Genomic DNA, 13,389 nt, shown 5'->3' with positions numbered 1-13,389 from the left:
TCCATGATCCTGCACCCAGTTCTAGAGGGGGCTCCTCATTATTCTTTACTGACCAGCTTCCGTACCTTCCAGGCAGCGCTTCCTGAAGGTCCTTTTGTCCCAACTGTCATGCGATTATACACACTATTACTGTCTTCCATGTCTATCCTCTAGGGGAAGAGTTTTTCTTCTCCACTCTTCCTATTATCATACTTCAGGTGTCACAGGGCGCCACAAGAGGACATTCCATCCTGACCATGGTGCTGCTACCACAGCTGCACAGTGACTCAGTTTGGCTGGCCAGTGCATGGGAAAAAAATGATTCTGCCTAACTGTCATTAGAAGAAATGTGCCAAATTTGTTAATCTGTATCTCCTTTGCAGGTCTTATCCCTGCCTTATCAGGGAAGCACTGCTTTAGCTCATTCTCTCCATGAAAATAAAAAAAAAAGGGGGGGCGGGGGGTGTTTTTCCCCAAAATATTCCTAGAAAAAACAGTCTCCAGACTGGAAGAACAGAATGGTCCAAATGCTACAGTAAATGAATATATATTACTTGCTTTGACACCACTGAGGAGAAAGCACTGTCGATAAGAGACTTCCATATTGTTTAAAATATGTGATGAACATGGGCTATCCTAGCCTGTCCCATCTACATCTAGTATCCCTACATTATTTCTGTAACTTGCCTCTAGGGAGGCAAAGTACCAGCTTCCTCTTGGCACATATATTCTAGATTGCAGGGAAGTGGTCAGAATTGGAATAAATACTAAGTAGCAACTACAGTATCAAAAAAAGGCTAAGCAAACCTCCTAAAAGAACTGGAGAAATCCATAGTCCTTTTTAATTTCAGGAGAAGGCTATTTATGTGGACAGGGGACTCAACTATATTCATGTGTGTCCCTCTCTGAGAAAAAGACTAAGAGGGTAAAACTGGATTTTCAGTATCAGTATGATCCCTAGATAGCTACACTGGAGTTTGAAAAGCATATTAGAATTGGCATAGTCAAATCCAATGAGACCTCAACATACAGATTTACTCTACGTGGTTCTGTCTTGCATGAGATCTAGTGGTTGCAAATTCAGTGGGTATAAAATGGATCTTGTGAATGTGGTATGATGTTGGTTTTGATGCATTTTTCAGCTACCAGGATAAAGTTACTCTATGCAGACCAGCCTAAGAATGGCCTTTGTCCAAGCAAACAGACACTGAGGAAAGCTATCCTGCTGTAATTCCACCTACAGAAAAGAATAGCACTTTTTATACTATACCCTTACACTTTCCACATTTACAGTAGGGCCATATCTCTGTGCTCACCTAAAGGATGTTAGGAGCAAACAAACTAAATTGGTTAATAAAAAAACATGCAGAATACTAAAACTAAATGTACACTGTTTGGAGAGTATCCACAATCAAAGCTGCTTTGCCAAGTAATTTCTTGAGTGCAAATACAGTGTGAGCACTTCCAGAGCCAATGGTTTCCCCCTTTGCTCTTTACCAAGGACAATATCACTGTATTCCATGTTTTTGTACTGCTAACCTATGACAAATAGGCCCGACTGGCAGCATAACTGGGTACTCACAAGTTCAGGCAAGACCTCTAAAGCACATCACCAGTTTGAGGGCTTTAAATAAGCTATTTACCAGAAACAAGAAAGCAGTATGTTTTCACAGAATCACAGAATAGTAGAGGTTGGAAGGGACCTCTAGAGATCATCTTGTCCAACCCCACTGCTTGAGCAAGCACACCCAGAGCAGGGGGCACAGGAACGCGCCCAGGCGGGGTTTGAATGTCTCCAGGGAAGGGACTCCACACCCTCCCTCGGCAGCCTGTGCCACTGCTCTGCCACCCTCACAGGAAAGATGTTTTTTCTCATGTATAGCTGGAACCTCCTGTGTTCCAACTTGTGCCCACTGCCCCTTGTCCTGTCATTGGGCACTACTGAAAAGAGTCTGGTTCCATCATCCTGACACCCACCCTTTAGATATTTCTAGGTATTGATGAAATCCCTCCTCAGTCTTCTCTTCTCCAGGCTAAACAAACCCAAGTCTCTCAGCCTTTCCTCATAAGAGAGATGCTCCAGTCCCCTGATCATCTTCACAGCTCTCCGCTGGACTTGCTTGAGCAGTTCCACATCCTTCCTGAACTGGGGGGCCTCAAAACTGGACACAGTACTCCAGATGTGGTCTCACTAGGACAGAGTAGGGGGGGAGGATAACCTCTCTCAATCTGCTGGCCACACTCCTTTTAATGCACCCCAGGACACCGTTGGCCTTCTTGGCCGCAAGGGCACATTGATGGCTCAGGGTCAGCTTGCTGTCCACCAGCACTCCCAGGTCCTTGTCAACAGAGCCGCTTTCCAGTAGTTCAGCCCCCAACCTGTACTGGTGCATGGGGTTGTTCCTCCCCAGGTGCAGGACCTTGCACTTGCTTTTGTTGAATTTCATGAGGTTCCCCTTGGCCCAGCTCTCCAGCCTGTCCAGGTCTTGCTGGTTGGCAGCACAGCCTTCTAGTGTATCAGCCACTCCTCCCAGCTTGGTATCATTAGTGAACTTGCTGAGATTACACTCTGTCCCATCATCCAGGTCATCGATGAATATATTGAACCGGACTGGACCCAGCACAGGCCGCTGGGGAACACCACTAGTGACAGGCCTCCATCCAGACTCTGCTCCATTGATCACAACCCTCTGAGTTCTGTTGTTGAGCCAGTTTTGAATTGATAGGCAACGTTATGACACTTTAAAAATACTTCCATATACTTTGAATCTATAAAAAATACCACCAGTTTACTTCTCAAAAATATTTTGAAGATAGATATTAAGATTTCTTCAGGCTTTGCTGCCACTCTGTCTCCTCATGTCCCTTACGGAGCATGGGTCACCCACCAGCCACAATCACTCGGGTGACTGTCCGAACTTTGGTTGCCCACAGGCCACAGACCCGAGAGGTCTACTGCCTTTTGCATGGAACGTCTCCTTTCAGGAATGCATCTCCAGGAGCGTATCTTCAGAACTGTGGCTCCAGTAATATCTTTGGCAGCTGTGTCTGTAGATCTTAGTTCCTGCTGCTTTTCTTCTAAAATATGTTTGTGCAGGGGCACTGTGTGCTCCCCTGGCTGGCAGAATTTCTGGCAGGCAATGGTTACTCACACAGCTTTCACAGCTGACTGGAAACAGCTGTGACAGTCATAGGGTGGTTCATGGCCTTCTCCCACATAGGTCACATTGCAGTCCCCTGCTGCTCAAATCCTGCAATTTATGCCTAATACAGTTTTCTATCTGATAAAAATTTGAAGCACTTGTCCCTAATAATATTTGAGCTTAAAAACTAGACACCTCATCACTTTTGTTGAAAAGTGCCTTGATTTAATAAAAAGATCTCTGAATTCAACCTATCAGGGGCAATATGTCACCAACAACTCTTCGAAATTGCTTAACCTAGGCAACTGAGGTTTTATTAGCCAACTAAAAACCAGCTAGTAATATGCAAGACACTCAATTCTGCTTCTGTATGATCTCCCTCCACCAGAGGCATGGTACTGGATATGTCTCATTTTAAAAAAATATGTTTTATAAGTTAGGAATGTCAAAGGTACTCCTAACTTCGGCAGCTTTTCCACAGGAAGTAGAAGCTTTTCCCATCAAAAGTCTATTGTGGAATCTGTCTCAAGAAACTTTTGGTTAAGAACAGACAAACATACTCCCACAAAAGTACTCAAATGTTTCATACTGTCACACAACTCAGTATTTAAGTGTATTCCATCAGGACATGGTTACATGTCCAGACACTTGATAGAAGTGTACAAATCTCGAGTTATTTCCAATGTCAGTAAGCACAATATGTGGCATTCTAAGGAAGAAACACCCAGCCTTAAACAAAAAAAGCAAACTTACAGACAAAAACATACAGAGAGTTGTAGGGGAAACTACATGACCCAAGACACCATAATCTAAGGACTAGTCAATTAACACTACTGAAGTACTTTGATTAAACACTATCAGAAAAAAAGAAAATCTTTTGTGGTCCCAGTTCCCTGACAAAATTTTTATAAAGTGTCCAATACAGGAAGATAGTAATGGATTTTAAATCACAAGCCCCATCATACAAAAACTCATAGGCACGAGAGTGGTTTTGGGACCCAGTTCTGTGTTAATAAAACTTAAGGAGGAAATGGGCATCACTATCTTACATATCTGAAAACATTAATACATAAACCATCATACTATTTTTGATCAGGAAAGGCCGTGTTTCCCAGAGATTAATTAACTTAATTTTATTTTTCAGCGTTTGACTAAGATTAGCGGACACTAACACTACATGCTAGCAGGAACAAGTGCTTCTAGTTTATTTAGAAGTTTGCTTACTAGCTTTGCAGAAGATCTAGAACAGATACTACTAAAACTAAAAATAACCCAAGCAAACTTTTCTGCATTTTTTAATTTTAGAAAAATGTAGAGTGACTGCTAAATAAGGGACTGTGTAGCTGAGGAAAGCAACAGTGAATATAAAGTCTTTAAAATTCCAGTTCATGAAACAGAAACTATAACTTATTTACTTTAAATAATTTTCACAATGACAATGTAAACCTAATTGACACTGAAGAAAATAACCCATGTAATTTTAATACAGTGTTTACACATTCGGAATATATGATGAGAAACAACAATAGAATGCTATATACTTACTTGGATCAGATTTAGAAAATGTATCTCTGTCCAAAAGATTTCTGTAAAAACAAAACAATGAGATAAAAATATTATTTATGAAAAACAGTGAAAGATACAAATCTGATATCAATGCATACATGTTTTTAACAATTCTCATCGAGACTCAGCTTAGTTTTCTGCCCTCCCAAGGCATAAGATTTATTTGAAGTCAGTCAGCACTAACGTTCGAGTCTTCTTATATTTCATCTTATTATACATTTTGGATCTGAGCAAACTGTGGCTCATATACTCCAATACCATGAAGTGAAAAGCAACACATGAGAAGCCCATTAAATATATATAATGGACATCAGGAACAGAAATACCTTTAAACCACAAAATTCTACCAGAGATTAACACACTAGTTGAACCAAAAACTTTAGACTTTACTTATAAGAATGGCTTTGAGATCTCAGAGCCATCAGCAAATATCTGTAAGAATCTGTCATGGATGAGTAAGGTAAAGAGAACTAAAGCATATCCAGGACACGCACCAAAATTAGGAATTTTCTAAACATCTACAAAATCCCTAGGAAAAAGTAGTAAGAACTGATTTCTTTGTTACACAATGCACTTCCAATATCGTAGCCACACTTCAGCCAACTGAGAATCATACACAGATGAGGAGACTCAAATTAACAATAAGTCTAGAGAAGCAGGACTGACCAGAAAACCATTCTCAGAATAGTTACCAACATTTATTATTAAAAAAAAAATTATCCTGACAAACTAGAAAAACAGTCTGAAAACAGGATGCCATTGAATGGAGACAAGAGCTATTAAACTTAGGAAGGTAGTTTAAGTTAGGTATTAAACATAATGCAGCATAGCTGCATATAAGCTGGGTATACAGCAGTTATGTTAAAAATGGTTCTAGACATCACAGTAGACCATAAACTGAATGCAAGTGAGGAATCTTGTGCTTTTGGGAAAAAGGCATACTGTAAAACATAAACAAGAATGCCACTTTAGAGTAATTGTCTGGTCTTCATAATGCTAGTAAACACTCAATTCAAGGAATAATGTTTTCAGCACTCCAATTTCTTGCAATCTAAGGCAGACATGGAGCCACCAGAGTCAAGCAGAAGCAGAAATAATCAGAAGTCTATAGAATATATCTATGAGGAAAACACTCCTGCAAATTGAAGCTGATCTCCTTGTAGCCAGAGCAAGTAGGAACAGGTTTAACCCTAAGCTGAATCTTCTGCACTGCAGGTGCAGAAATTGAACTTTATTCCATTGTTTTACCATCTTTCATTGTTAAAGGTGGCCAGACATGATGTGAAGTCTCCACCACTGAAGGTCTTTAAGAGCATGTTAGGTAGCTACAAGTCCTAATAAATTCTTTGATCCTACCCTGGAGCAAGAGGAAGGATTAAATAACCAGATTACATCCTTTACAACTTATTATTTTTAATAACAGTACAGTCTCTTCAAAGGTCACCATCTATTACTCTCATTCAGATCTAAATCACATTATTTTTGTGCTTCTGAACCATGCTGAAAAGTATATTAATATGTTGTTCAACAGAGGTGTTCTAAGCTGTCCACTCAGACTTCAACAAGGAAAATATATTTTATTCCCAGTTTAGGTACTGCCAAGTCCACATTTCAAAACAAGCAATATGAACAAAAGATAGCTTTAAAAGAATGTTGTGTGCATCTGGGTTTTTTTATTTTAGCCAAAGTAGACACTGGCTTTAAAATTAGTGTTTGTGAATGACCCTGAAGTCTGCACATGTTGCTACTTCAGGAATTCTCCAATCGATTCAGAAGTGGGAGTTTTACATATGCATTTAATTATACTCAGAGAGACTGTATTCCATCTTAACCAAAAATGTGCAAATATAAATTGACATATTAACAAAGCCAGGAAAATCAGTGGTTCCAAGTCTGTATTTGACAATGACCACTACAAACTGCTTTAAAAGACAATACAGTAAATTCTGCAATATCAGAATTGCCAATCCAAAATGAAAATTGCCTCCTATTCCTCTTTAATTACACCTACCTAGATATGCCATTAATTCATTATAACTAGAATTGGTGTTATTATCCCAAAATGAATTGCTATAAAATCCTAGAATTAGGGTTATATGAAAGAAATACTACATAAGGTTTTGGGAGAGGCCTCCCATGTTCACCGTTAGGATTCCAAGCAATTTTAATTCCTCTGCAAAACTACTATACAATGACCTTATAACCAGTATGTTACTGTTTGTGACTGCAGATTAAGATTAAAACATTTTAATGATGCTTACATTGAGCTAAGGTGCTTCGAGTTTTTAAAATATTGTCTACTCTTATTTTGTTCCCTTTTAAGTTTCATTTTTTCTTCCTCTATTTTCCGTTATATATAAAAACATGAAGACTGGCCATACCAGGTACTGTAAAGCTCAGTCTATCCCGATACTCTTACTCCAGCATTTGCAAGAAGTAGCTATCATGGGAAAAGTGTAACAACAAGGTAAGAATCTGTAATGCTTCCTGGCAATGTTCCTGGTCACCCACCATTGGCTGCTCAGGGACATCTTGAATTAAGAACATTTCTACATGACAGTATCCCTGAAAGGATTGTAAGGGTTGAGATACCAAAGTTTAACACTGCAATTCAGGTCAAGAAAGGGTCATTAATTCACAGTTTTGAACTAATACAGTTTGTAACATCCTCAATTTGAACCTTCATACATTTTACCATAAAAAAAACAATGTCTTCAGCAAAGTTTGCAGACATGCCTGACTTTCAAAATCATTAATAACTAAGCAAAATAGTAACATAAGAACAAGCTGTTCAAGCAATGCAGGCAGTTTCAGAAGGTACTTAAAGACTAATGTCAATAGAAAAAAAAAAGTCTGATTTGTCCACTAAATCACTTAACAGCTCAAGAAGCTGCTCAATTTCATTTGTGCATTTTCATTTTAAGGGGAAAACAATCAAAATGCTCCTTCGAATATATTAAAACTGCATGGCACATAAGCATAGGGCAATCTGCAAGGAAAAAGAAATGCTAAAAGCAAAAGGAGAAAGAAGACTGGATGTATTTCTGGAACTTTATGTAGTCTTTATCCCCATAATAGTCAATGGCACTTTCTGCACAGGCTGAGTGACACAGCGTGTATTTCTTTCCCTTTTCCTGAGAAAATTATTCTCTTTGGTAGTACAGTATTTTGTCTCAGGAAACAGTCCTAGGAAAGCTCACAAACTCAGAAACCAGAGATACATGAAACTTCTGTTTCTTCCTCCTAATCAAAGTATCATGAGAAACAGACTCCTATTTTGACTGAACATTGTGAGTATATTTTTTCTATGCCCATTAAGGTTTCCAGATAAAGAATGCTAAAAGAAAAGAGAAGGAATTGCAACCAATTATGAGGAAGAAAAAAAAAAAAAAAAGAGACATCTGCTTTTACCTGGAGAAACATGCACATCAAATACCTACAGCAAAGAAATCTAGGAACATCTGTGAAGAAAACATTATTCTACCGTCACAGATCCTGAAGGAATTTGTGCTGCACCTGCCCATTCTGGAGTGGACCTTCCAACATGGTTGCAATAGCATAGATGACTAAGGGAAAAAAAAATAGGAACCATAGCAATAACACCTACTTAGTCTAAACTGGAAAGCACAAGAAAGATTAGAAATGCTGGGATAAAGGTTTGTTTTTCTGTATAATGAGTGCAATTTCCCCAGGATAAAAAAAAAAAATCCATAAATAAGAAAAATTAAAACATATTTAGCTATGCCTTGCAGAATCACTTTGTCACACAGTTTCATTAACTCCATCAAGATTTGTCAAGATAACAGTTTCTGCCCAGTGCTTTGCTTCAAAAATTGCTTTAGAATAAATAGAATATTTCAGTTGGAAGGCACCTACAATGATCTTCTCGTCCAACTGCATGACCAGTTCAGGACTGACCAAAAGTTAAAGGGCTTTATCCAAATGCCTCTTAAACACTGACAGGCCTGGGGCATGTTCCAGTGTTTGACCACTTTCTCGGTAAAGAAATGTTTCCTACTGTCAAGTCTTTTGTACTATGTTTAATGTAAAAAAAAAATAAATCTCATATGTATAAATCAGATACTTCAAGATTCACTGATCTAGTTAGCAATGGTAGCTAAACACAAATCATTACCGTCTATGCTGCTTTGTACAACCTCATGTACTCTATGTATTACATGCATGTTGGCAAAAACTGACCTACATTAAAAAGTAACATTTACTCACCTTGTTCACATATACTTTGCTTCAAATGACTTTATTTTAATGATCAATACCTGAATTTCCTGATCTGTAATTTTTTAGTTTTAAGTTTAACCCTTTGTTAACCCCAATTGCTAAGCAGAAGTAAATTCAATTCCCCCTTCAGAAATGACAGAATTCTGGCACTGAAGAACAGACCCTAGTAACTATAGAAGTGAATAGTTTAAAATCAATTTCTCTAGCTTAAAAAAAAAAAAAAAGAAAAAAAAAAACCTAAACCTAACCATGTTCATATGACTGGAAAAAATATTTATACATTGCTTTCAACAGCTCTGAAATCCTTAATGGTAAAAATATGGTTTACTTCAGATGAATTTATCAGAATCTCTCAGGGTACTAAGGTTTTATGTTTCTCTACATCTTTAGATTACACTTAAGTGCATGCAGATTCCTTGCTTGTGAAATAAAGCACTCAGTGGTTTGCAAACACAAAAGTTAGTTACCCATGAAAAATTATTTTTAATTTTTAGAAAACATACATTTTCAATATATTATATTCTCATATAAGCACACACTACTTTTCTCACAGTACACTAGTATCACTCCATGGGAAGAAGAATTGTCCCTAGTTCATTAAACAGTTCATTAAACAAATGCATTTCTGTTTCCCTCACTTATTGTGGGCCCATGTGCCTTTTTCAAGGAAGATCCTGAAAAAAAGAAGCATCTCCTCACTTTTTACTATGCAGAATACTATCCATTCCATCACTAGTTGTGACATAACTGTATGACATCCTAGTAGTCACTGTCCCTCATCCTTTAACTGATATTACTGGACTTTCAACAGCCAGTCCCTAGCTAAGACGATGAATGATCCAAAGAGCCTACTTGAGTGAAGAGTATACTTGACTTCTTGCAGAGTAATTTCACAAACAACTTTTCAGTTGTAGTGTTAGCTTAAGTAGTCACCCTTCCATAGCTATTTACTCTCCCCTTCTGTATTCTGTAGAACACAATAAAAAGCAAGCTATTAGCCTCCGGATCTCTAGATTCAAAATGTCCCAGACCTAAAAGCAGATTAGACAATTTCTCGGAATTTTATCTTATTGTCAAAATAACTGGTTCTCTTAGGAAAGGCTCACAGGTGAGAAAATGGTGGCTCTCCTGACTAAGAGGCAATTAGGGCAACCTCTTCCTTTCTGTTCAGATTGTCTCCACTTTTCGGGGCTCTAGGAGGACTGGGAAGAAAGCAGAAACATCTCTGATATGCAAGCCTAAGAAAACATCCACAGTAACTTTTCATAACCTTTGGAGAAGTAACTGACTCTTCTTGCTCACAAGAAGATGAAGAAATAATTTGCAGCCTCCCAGTAATTTTCATTGTCAGTTTAAATATATATTGGTTCAGAAGTGTTCCTCTTAAGGAAAAACGAAGAGAGAAGCAATGAGAAGGGTTAGACGAGCAGTGCTTCCACGAGTTTTATGACACCCACAGAAAGTCTTCTCTGGCTAGATGTATGCAAACAGCTTTAGGATGAAACCTCTATTAAAACTGCTGACTACTCCTGGAAGTTAAAAAAAAAAAAACAAAACCAAAGGAATTGCCAAGTTTATTTACTTAAACATAGCAATAGTTCTGCAGCAGTTCTGTGGAAACATACAGGAAGTACTGGACTATGAAAAGACACTCCCGCAGATGAAGCAGACCTGAACACAACCTTGGACTGTTCCAGTTTAAATAAAAAAAGTCCATTTAGGAATATCACAAACTGGTTGAACTCTGTTTCAATACCAAGCCAATTATCATTTGAAACCAACAGAATGAACCATTTACAGTTATGTTTCTAAGGCTGGGCAGGTAAATAATCTCTGACTCTGACCTACTGGTGACCACGTATCATCTTGGGGGTGCTGCTAAGGATTGCTGCTGGTCGAAAGACCTATTCTATCTAGTGTCAACTCACTGGTCCTTTCCAGCTACTTCCACCCAGCCCATCCAAATCCATGGATATGCTGTCCTATTTCAGATCTCATTTCTTTAGGAATGTATAGTTAATACAGTGTTTCATTAATGTACAACAAGATATAGAACATACAGATTGGTTTTGCACAGCTTTTCTGGAACAACTCTGTAGAAGGTGTACTTCAAAAGAGTCATTTAGAAGGCAAACCTATACCATCAATGTAATGCTCCTCATCCTTTCTCAGCCATTGCAGGGGTGTTGGTGGGTGAGGCACTGCTTAGATGGGCAGAGAAAGAAAGACAATGAGGAAAATGCTACTACAGAAAGTCTTCATAATAATACATTTAAAGTTGTTACACACTTCCTAGTATCTAGCCCTTTTCCTGCTGTCAGGCTTTCCTTTATACCACCCTTCCTGAGGCCTAAGAGTGTTGGCTTCAGCTGTGGGAGGGTGTTACAGTGTCCCACATCCTGCCTGGGGAGAAGCATTAAATTTACAGTGGTGGCAGGGGTGGAGCAGGTGGTCTCAGGAGGAGTATGATGTTGACGCCTTTTTCCTCCCCACCTGGGACTATTTTTCCAGCATGCTCTTACACCTTGCTCTTGCTTCATTGGTCTGCAACTCCATTTTACCTCCATATTTACTGTATGTGATATGTTTTACATCTGCTTGAGGCTTGCTCTTTCATCTTTTTTTGGTTCTGCCCAGCTCCCAGTCTGCACTTCTTTACCAACCACTGGTGAGCTCTTCACAGCACTGGGGTCCCCAGTGACATCCCAAGCCCCCTCTTTTCAGCCTCTATTCCTGCTCCTGTGTCCTCACTTGCGAGGCCTCTGCTATCACACCACACCAATGCTCCCCTGCACCATGAAGTTCTGTGAGGGTCACAAATACATCATTATACACAGAATAACTACTTGCTACTATGGCCTGTAGAAAGAAATATGGTTATACCACACAGTTACACAAAGACAAGCCAAAGTGAAACTAACTAAGCAGTAGCGACCTGGTCATTAGAAAAAAAAAAAAAACCACTGTGTTTAGGTTTGCAGCTAAGCAAATCCAAACAAATCTCTGCGTAGGCAAAGACAAATTTAGACAAAACCGAACAAGTTCTGAGACTTGCACAGTTAGCATGAAACCTGGGGCCTGTTCCTAGCAATCGCAAGACTGATTTTACAGGGCAACAGATCTGCCTTAAATTCTTGAAGTCACATAGCTGCATGCTTGGAGTTCAAACAATATAGACACACAGGTGAAAATCAAACTGTGTAGGCTATCAGGAATGCAACTCCATGACTATTTGGATAGACACTGTCACCCATTTATATTTTTTCCCAATATACTTGTTTTTCTCAGTTGAAGTCAGCTGGTTGGCTAGGCAGTTTCATTTCAAAGAAAAAACACGTAAGATCAACTTTCTGTTGTCGGTCATACGTAACCACTTCACAGACTTTTAATCCAACCTGGACACACATACACAAAGAAAGCAGGGAAATGAAAACCAGACTTAGTCAGGATGAATTTTATATTCTGAACTTTGCATTACATAGAGTTACAAGCTCAAATAATTTGTTAGAGATATCTCTTTTATCATTGCATCTTTCTGTGACAGATATTTCTAACAAATTATTAATATTTAAAAAAAAAAACAGGAGGTAAGTACACTGGCTGGATGGAAGCGATCTGGCCAGAAATCAATGCCTCGGACAATCAAAGATATAATTAAACATACTTTTGGGTACTGCAACCACTAGAAAGTGGCTGGTTGAGACTTTCAGACTGGCAAACAAAAGAAAAGGCAAGAATTCTGAAGTAGCATGTTTTGTTCCACTGTGCAAGAAACTTGAAATTAAATTATCTTCATTACTGAGAATAGGAGTTGCTTAATTCCATTCAGCCCATTCATTAATATTGAATTTCTGTACAAATTGTGAAGCGGCATAGAACTGATCCAAACCAGGCATGGGCAACCAATTGTATTTCTGTTGAATTAACCATGATAGGGAGTTTATGCTGCCTTTGTGCACATTATGCCTGATGTGGGAATAGAGCCAGCATAGAGCTTACCCGGCACAAACCCAGAACGATAAGGGCAGACTGCCTGACTGTGCAATACTATCATAACAAACTTTCAGAATTAGCAACACGTTTACCGTCTTTCAGATAACCATGTCATCTTTGATACACTACTAGAAGACAAAGTGATCAAATTACATCTTCCCTTTCCTATAGATATTAAAAAATTACTCTCGAAAATAATTCTGGTCGATAACTCCTCATTCAGTAAGTAAGTAAATATTAACATGAGGCATAATGAAACTCTTGGCCTTTCTTGTAAGATACGGTTTCATAAAGGTTGTGGCTCAATGAGGAGACCGCAGGAAAAAAAACTAGGTTGGTCCACACAGTACCATGGGGAGCACAGATCACCATTATATAGATCACAGAATAACAGATCACAACAAAAAGTGAAAAATTTGAAAGCCCATTGAACTATGCTGAACTTTGTATGTTCACACACAGCACAAAC

At 38.7% G+C, this 13,389-nt stretch overlaps 1 protein-coding gene across 6 annotated transcripts in view; it reads right to left on the bottom strand.

The window, feature by feature from the left end:
• CPNE8 (copine 8) overlaps positions 1 to 13,389 on the bottom strand; it is a 115,140-nt gene that overhangs the window by 97,190 nt on the left and 4,561 nt on the right. For all 6 annotated transcript variants that reach the window (XM_064445397.1, XM_064445389.1, XM_064445382.1 and 3 more), the window contains exon 2: positions 4,668 to 4,708. Coding sequence is in view for 4 of the 6 variants with exons in the window: in XM_064445382.1 (XP_064301452.1) it covers positions 4,668 to 4,708 (41 nt within the window). In the remaining 2 variants the exon portion in view is untranslated. The remainder of the gene's footprint in view (positions 1 to 4,667; positions 4,709 to 13,389) is intronic.

This window comes from Phalacrocorax carbo, chromosome 1, assembly GCF_963921805.1.
Source record: "Phalacrocorax carbo chromosome 1, bPhaCar2.1, whole genome shotgun sequence".
Lineage (NCBI taxonomy): Eukaryota > Metazoa > Chordata > Aves > Suliformes > Phalacrocoracidae > Phalacrocorax > Phalacrocorax carbo.
The sequence above is the reverse complement of the archived record's forward strand: the minus strand, read 5'-3'. Positions and strand labels throughout refer to the sequence as shown.